This window comes from Populus nigra, chromosome 1 (genome assembly GCF_951802175.1).
Source record: "Populus nigra chromosome 1, ddPopNigr1.1, whole genome shotgun sequence".
NCBI classification, from domain to species: domain Eukaryota; kingdom Viridiplantae; phylum Streptophyta; class Magnoliopsida; order Malpighiales; family Salicaceae; genus Populus; species Populus nigra.
In genome coordinates this window covers 3,580,340-3,588,702 of record NC_084852.1, presented here as the reverse complement: position 1 = coordinate 3,588,702, position 8,363 = coordinate 3,580,340, and the positions used below count along the sequence as shown (strand labels likewise).

The window sequence follows — 8,363 nt, the reverse complement described above, 5'->3', positions numbered from 1 at the left end:
AATGTTTTTATCATGTGCTATTTCAAAATTTTAATTATATTTTGGATACTAATTGCCTAATTTATCCTTGTTATTAATTGAATGCGGAATGAATAAAGTAATTTACACATTTAATTAATGCTATTATTTATTAATTAGCTTCTTTGCAAGTTGAACTTAGTTGGTAAGTAGTATAGTCCCTACCTTATTTTTTAGGATTCGTAAAGAAAAAAGTTTTGAGAAATTATTTTTTTATAAATTCATCAATCCATTATAATATGTTTCATAGTTTCCATGATAAAACTTGGAACTTGTTTGCCTTAAAAGTTAATTAAAAATATTTAATAAGATTATAAAAAGTGTTTTAAAAACGTTTTAGAAGCTAAATTTCAAATCTACAAATGATTGAATTCCTTTAATAAATATGGCATATCATAAAATAAACATGCTATCAAACATCCTTTTACCATTACAGTAAACATAATTAATAATTATTATAAGATTTCATGTTATTAACTTTTACAGGTTTGATCAGTTGATAAACTAATAAATTTAAGTTATTGTTTGTTTTTATATTTTAAAAGTATTTTAAAAAAAAATTATTTATTTTTATTTTTTTATTTGCTTCAAATTAAATTTTTTGAGTGTTTTTAGATCATTTTAATGTGCTGCTGTAAAAAATAATTTAAAATAATATTATTTTAATATATTTCTGAATGAAAAATATTTTTAAAACAATCGCAATTATTGTTTCAGACACGATATTAGAGTCTAATCTAATCTGTATTTTTTATATATATATAAAATTAATCTCATGTGTTTTGAAAAAAAACCCAATAAAAATATATTTTTTTATATTAATTCACCTTATAAGTAAGTAACATGGGTTGATGTTATTCGAGTTTAATAATTATTCTAGAATGATTTATTATTATTATTATTAAAAAACAAAAGGTAAAAATGAAAATGCTGAGGATTAGGTGAGGCCAGGGACAGGTAGAACTGAAAGAGAGGTGTGAAAGAGCTTAAAAATAATAATAAACAAATAATAATAATAAAGAATGATAAGTGACTTTTCTTTCTTGGAGGCTCCGTTAAGATAAGCACGTGAAAGGGACCCTCCACAAAATAAGACACGTGGTGGCGGCTGTCACTCACTACTCACGAGTGGTTTCACTGCGCCATCAGACGTCGACAAAATATCATATCATACGCAGACGATATACTATCTAATTTATCGCGACATATTATGTTCTCTTAAGTTCCAGCTTCTCCGTAAACGGGTATTTAAAAGGTTGGACTTTTCGAAGTAATGGACCGACCAAATTTTATTATATATACAATAACGTCCAATGATGTTGGATCTTCCACGTCAAGTTGTTCTTCAGGGTTTTTATTTTTTATTTTTTTTCCTTTTTTTTTCAGATAAGGAGGAGATAAGGGATTGATCGTAATCCAATCATGTTTTGAGAAAAAACAGAATTGAAGAATTTTATAAATTGCTGACTTTGTTACGTCAGATGGAATTTTTTTTTTTTGGTTTATTTACATGTGAAGTTGCATTTCAAAAATTAATTTTTGGTTTAGTAGAAACGATATTATTAGCTGTTGTTATTAAGAGGCATATTCGAAATATTATAAAGTTTAGGGTAGAAAATAAGAGATTGCTTTTTATCCGGGGGGGTATTTTTTTTTCATTTAAGTTCAAGGGGGTGTTTTACAATTTAACCTTTAATTTTGAATCAATAAAATAAAATGATGTGTTCCTCGTATTACTTCTATAGTTTATTTATTTATTATTATGAGATACCATAAAAGAGGCCTTCATTATTTTTCCTCCCCCAAATTATGCTGGTAGAGGAGAAAATATAAGAGGAAAGAAAACATATAAATTAATTTCATGGTATTTTATTTTGTTAAAAAAAAGGAGAGAAGAGAGAATATAAAGGAAATCTTTTTATTGCTTATCAATCTAATCTAAAGTGTGGGAGAGAAAGTGAATAGAAAATAATAAAATAATACTTTGATTTTTCTTTTTCAACTCATTTTAGATGTGTTTGTTTCTCAGAAAGTGATTTTTAAGAAATCATTTTTCAAATTTTCATGTGTTTGTTTTTTATTATAGAAGTTAATCAACAAAAAAACATTTTCCAGTCAACTAAAAACATTTTTCTATCAAAAAAAATTTGGCTTGATTTTCAGAAAAGTGTTTTTTTTATTTTGAGCGGAAAACACTTTCTAGAAGCTATTTAATTTGTAAGATTTGTAAGTTATTTTCCATAACATAATCAAATACTGGAAAATATTTTCCAATTTATTTTTCATGATATTATCAAATATCAGAAAATAATTTATTTTTTTGAAATTTATTTTTAAAAAAAATCACTTAAAAAAAATATTTTCCTACAAACAAAAGAGCATAAATAATCTTTTTTCTCTTATTTTGTTCTCACCAAAGTTAACCTTGGCATTTGGATTTCCAAGCTATCTTTTTTTTAAAGTAAGTTTTTACTGCCACAACATTTCCAATTGTACAAATATGATAATTAGATTCTGTGTTTGATTTCTTTTAATTCATATTCTGTACAGGGAGAAAAAAAATATCATCCTCTAAACTATAACTTTTTTTCCCTATTTCCTAAAACTAAACTACTGGAATTTAATTAAGGAAACACAAAAGATTTCCTTATGATTCATTGTATATATATTTTTTCAAATTTACTATTAATCTAAATTAAAAAAAGCCTAAAAATAGAAAGCATTCTCTCATTCAAGTAGCGTTTAATTAATATCTCGAGATAAAAAAAATAAAAACATGAATAATAGTAATAAATAAGACATATCTTTCTATTTTATATAAATTCATTCCAGAATTATTTAATATTTTTATTTCCATCTTTTTAACCATATTTATTTATATTATATATCATACTAACCTAACACAATCTTGAATAAAAATTTTGAACATAAACACACCTCACAAATTATTAACATATTATCTGCTCAGCAATATATTTATTTATTTTTATTTTGAAAAAAATATTAAATTGATATTTTTATGATTTTAATTTACTTATATTTAAAATAAAAAAATGTTTTAATATATTTATAAATAAAAAATGTTTTTAAAAAACACGGGTTTTAATGTAACGGACAACAAATTGTCATTCTTCTCAATCTTGGTCCACTGTCTCATCATCTCGTGTCTAATATCTCAATCAATCCATCCTCAAAATTACCAAACCTAAAAAAAAAAAAGAAAAAAAAGAAGAGAAAAACAGACAAGGAAACAGCAACAAGAAGAACAAGTGAAGCAGAAGTAAAGCAGATAGAGACACGAACACAGCAGTGTCTTCTGCCTCTCTTTCTCTCTGTTCCTTCACCTGCTCCTCGTCCTCGTCCTCCCCCTCCCCCACCACCACCACCACCACCACCTCCACCACCACCAACACCAACACCAACACCAACACCAACACCAACAACAACACCAACAACAGCAGCAGCAACAAAATCCAACTCTCAAATTCAAGAAAGAGAAGAAAGAGGAGGAAGAAAAGGGAAAGAAATAAGACCAGCAAATGGGAATTTTATATGATGACGATGTAGTGATAATTAGGCAATCCGAGAAAGAAGGAGACCCTACTGTTATCACTGTGAATTGTCCTGACAAGACTGGTCTTGGTTGTGATTTATGCCGTATCATTCTCTTCTTTGGTCTCAGCATTGTTAGAGGAGGTAAGGACCACAGGGAAAAAATTTCCGTTCTTAGAGTTTGTCTTAGTAGTACTTTTCTTCAGCTCAATATTTTCCTTTTCTTTTCCTTTTCTGCTGTTCTGTAAGCATCCCAGATGCTAAATTGAACTTCTTTTACTCTTTTTTCTTTCTTTCACACTTTTAGTCTCCAATTTTGTCAAAAACAAAGTGTGATTTTTTAGTTTTCTGGTAGGGATAAGTTTGCGTAAAAAAATAACGTGATTTTTGTTTTGATTTTGGGTGTTTTTGATGTGGTGAAGATGTGTCTACGGATGGAAAATGGTGCTACTTAGTGTTTTGGGTGGTTGGCAAATCAACAACAAGGTGGGGTTTATTGAAGAAGAGACTAGTAGAGGCATGTCCTTCATGTTCCTCAGCTTCTGGGTTGTCTTTTTACCGTTCAGAATTGCAGCCTCCAAGACCACCCGATGTTTTTCTGTTGAAGTTATCTTGTCAAGACAGAAGAGGGCTTTTACATGGTACTGACTTTTCCTTGGATTTTTTGGATTCGATTCTTCTCTATTTGATCTTCCTTGTTCAATGTTTTGATTGTCTAGTTTTCTGCTCATATATGTTTTTTGTGATGCTAAGGTGATTGCCAAGGGGTTCTGATTCGTAGTTACTTTTAATTGCCTTTTGTTCTTCACAAAGCTTAGCTTGTCACGTGTTTCCACGTTTGCGATTCATATTCTATAAATTCAACAATCATATGTAATACGAAGGAATCATGTCCCCTGTAAAAAACTATGCATATACTTGGCAATTGGCATAAAGTTGTCAGATACTAGCAGGTCCCCCTTGTGATTTTCATGTTTTATTGGAGAATTTAGAAAATTGGAATGCTTCTGGTTTTTAATTGGTTATCGAGTTCCTGAGGGTTTGCTTTGCAGATGTGACCAGTGTGCTTTGTGAGCTTGAACTCACTATAAAAAAAGTGAAGGTATCCACAACACCAGATGGGAGAGTGATCGACCTATTCTTCATTACAGACAACAGGTTTGAATTTTCGACATCTCTCCTCCAAACTACGCCATGTTTTTTTTTTGCAATTAGGACATGATGTGGATTCAACTTTTTAACAATTTTGACTGAAAAAATGTCTGGCTTTTACGGCTGATTTTGAATATAAAACAATATGTGTTGGCTGATTCTGCCATCTAGTGATACGACTTTTGAGAAAATTTGATTGTCATACCCATATTTTATACATTTTAGATTTGTAATAGTTGTGCGTTCAGAGGATTTGAGTGGGTCCAGAAGAGAAATTTTCGTAAGAGTTGCATCTTCTCCCAGTCCATGTTTTTGTTCCTACTTCTAGATCATTTTTGTTGTGTGTGTGTGTTCATAGAAAGATGTGACTAATCAAAATGGACATTTCTATAAATCCCGTTTGCATAGCCATGCAACCACTTGAACTTGTGATTATCTTCTTGTAAAAAGTAATATTTCTTACTGTCTTTCTTTATCAGGGAGCTCCTGCATACAAATAAGAGAAAGGAGGATACATGTGATCACTTAAAAGCTGTTACGGGAAATTCCATGATAAGCTGTGACATAGAAATTGTTGGCCCTGAAATTACTGCATGTTCAGCGGAATCTTCATTTCTTCCAACTGCAATCACAGAAAACATTCTCCCCTTGGAAATGCCAGATGAGCTCCCTAGTTCACTAACTTCCACCAGTGTTTCTGTCAATATGGACAACTCGCTGAGTCCAGGTCACACCCTTGTCCAAATTGTGTGCCAAGATCACAAAGGTCTTCTTTATGACATAATGAGGACTCTAAAGGATTATAATATACAGGTAGATTAATGGTATGAGATTTTAAAAATACATTAATGGACAACTCTGTCATGTTTGCTATTCCTGCAAGTCAGATGCGTCATTCTCTTTGGAGGAAACACCTTTTGCATTGTTGTTCTAATGTTTTTGCTGAATCTTTCCGGAGAGAAACTAATTACTGCTTGTATGACCAGATTTCATATGGGCGCTTTTCCATGAATCACGGAAGGGCCTGTGATATTGACTTATTTCTTGTGCAAACCGATGGGAAGAAAATAGTTGATCCTAGAAAGCAGAAAGCATTGTCCTCTCGTTTGGAGATGGAACTAGTGCGCCCTCTACGAGTAGCCACTGTTAGCCGTGGTCCTGATACTGAGCTGCTGGTGGCGAATCCTGTGGAGTTATCTGGCAAGGGCCGGCCTCTTGTTTTTCATGACATCACTCTTGCTCTGAAGATGCTTAACACATGCATTTTCTCGGTACTCATCTACTTGCTGTATAAGCTCAGATAGTCTTGGCAATTCCTGCATGATATCACTTTTGGCCTTTCCCTGTCAATAACTTGAGGCATCTTTTCTTTATTCATATGAGATGCTTTCGCCAGATTTCTGAACTTCACTATGCATTATGTCTGAAACTGTAGGAATGTGTATGTGTATATATATATGCATTCTGTAAACTAAGTGGTTATTGTTTATTGTTCTTCCAGAGGAAATGTTATATCCTGTTTGTTTTTGCAGGCCGAGATTAGAAGGCGCATGATTGGAGATCGGGAATTCGAAGTTTACAGAGTCTTACTTGATGAAGGGGAAGGCTTGGCTGTACCAAGAAGCAAAATTGAGAAACAAGTTTGGAAGATGTTAATGGGTTGGGAGCAATGAACAATTCTGGATATCCTTCCATGCATGGTGATGGTCTATTGTGCAGTGTACTTCCCCTGCTAATGACTTTTATGCACTGTAAATCATGGGCTATATCTCATTAAAAGTTTATGTTGTTGCACATCAATATTTGCAGCTCCTGTAACGCTAACTAAACGACATGAACTAGTTGGCAGGAGATAGGAAGAGTGAAGGTGACATGGTATTATACGCTTGCTTGAAATTGTCGCAGACAAAAATATGGAGCCATGCCATTATTAATCTGGCATGCATGAAGCGTTTCTGATGGTGGATGCTTGCTGTATCTCGGATTCCTCCTTCACAGCTTGCTCAGTTCAAAACCATTACCAGTACTCTTTTAGAGTCCCCTCTGTACATAAACTGTATGTAGAAAATGTAGTTTTGTAGTCTGTTGTGCCAATAGGAGGAGCAGTACAGAATCTCTCCATGTCAAACTAATAACATATCAGTTGCACAGCACATTCTTGTATATTAATCTCCTATGTATTGTTGCTTACTCTTCCATTGGCCAATGTGTGCACAAGCTCTTTTAGCAGATTTTTTTTCCTTCCAGTTTCCTCCTAGCCGAACAATGCTTTCTGCCTCTCAAAGGTGTTTGCTTATCCCTGAACAACCATCTATTGTGTTTCTACAGAAAATGCTTGTGTTAACCTTATCTCCTTGAAGGAATTTAATGGCATTATCAAAAAAGGGAAAAAGAAAGGCTTAATGGAGATTGCTTCAAGGTCATCTTTCTTTCGTTTTCTCTGTATAATATTTCCTAAGCTCTGTTCATTTGTTTCGGTCGTCTGTTTGCCCTTAATGCAGAGCTGATGCCCTGTTTTCCAAGGAATGTCCTGGTTCCTGTGTGCATCTTATTAAATAAGGTTTCCTACATGGAAAATATCGTTGTCACATCAAATAGTATATGGTTTAGATATCAAGAATTAAAAATAAAATAAAAATCTATATTCTAAATATCTAGGAATACTAAAACACAAGTTGTCAATTTGCAAGTGAAGTATTTTTTTTCCCTTTATAATGTTTATCTCAATCAAAATCAAGCAAGTCAGAGAGAGATCACAACCCCTATCTTCAAATTCCAAATTATCCAAAAAAAAGAAGAAAATTAATCCCCTTGGTAATATTACTATGCATCAAAACACAAATTACCATTAATTATACTATTATAATTACAATTTTCCCTTAAAAAAAGATAAGAAAGTAACCTTGGGATAAAATGATCTTTTCACCATGATATAATTATCTTTGGTATATTGCATGGGGTTATATTTGTCATTTCTCCTTTTTATGCATAATAAAATTACTACTTTGATCTTGGAAAAAAAAACCCTTATGCTTTTTTCTCGTGGGTGTTTTTGTCATTTTATTTTTTTCAGAATAGTTAAATTACTTTGATAGCCTTTAAGATAAAAAAAACAATAGAACTCTCTCATAAGAGTATTTTGGTCATTTTATATTGGTTTTGTTGTAGATTTTGAGGTTACTCAAGGATATTATTATAATTGGTGTATATTAAATATTATTAAAAAAAATCTATTGGCGTATGTGAGAGGCCTTTATGCTATTCAGACGACGCGTGAGGGATCGTTTGACCACCAAATACTACTTTTCAAGATGCCGTTTGGAAGATCTCAATGCCATATATATAGTGGTGTGACACGTGTATTAGAAACGCCACTGATTTGGTACTGGAAATCATTATTTTCCCCTTCTTCTTCTCTTTCTCCACCTTGAAATTTGCATAACCAATGCAAAATTTCAGAGTAATCCCTTAAATTTTTTTCTTCATATTTGACCCCTATCTTTTTATTATTTTATTATTTTTTTATACTTTAGAATAAGCTATGAAATTACAAGTGTTTTTCAATTTCACCCCCTACTATTTTTTAATCTATAAATAATCTATCAAATTACAAAAAGATTTCAATTTCACTCCCTACTATT

The 8,363-nt window shown here is 31.8% G+C and overlaps 1 protein-coding gene across 5 annotated transcripts; it reads left to right on the top strand.

The window, feature by feature from the left end:
• The first annotated feature begins 3,224 nt into the window (after positions 1 to 3,224).
• On the top strand, positions 3,225 to 6,951 carry LOC133680950 (ACT domain-containing protein ACR10-like). 5 transcript variants are annotated; one of them, XM_062104012.1, is made up of 7 exons: positions 3,225 to 3,714; positions 3,993 to 4,211; positions 4,623 to 4,728; positions 5,202 to 5,535; positions 5,709 to 5,993; positions 6,255 to 6,422; positions 6,565 to 6,951. In XM_062104012.1, exons 1-6 carry the CDS (start codon positions 3,558 to 3,560, stop codon positions 6,393 to 6,395), a joined length of 1,242 nt encoding a protein of 413 aa, XP_061959996.1. In that variant the 5' UTR covers positions 3,225 to 3,557; the 3' UTR covers positions 6,396 to 6,422; positions 6,565 to 6,951. The 5 variants fall into 5 exon arrangements, with proteins under 5 accessions (XP_061959996.1, XP_061959993.1, XP_061959995.1 ...); XM_062104009.1 differs by having other exon boundaries at positions 6,532 to 6,951; XM_062104011.1 differs by having other exon boundaries at positions 6,255 to 6,442.
• Positions 6,952 to 8,363: the final 1,412 nt, after the last annotated feature.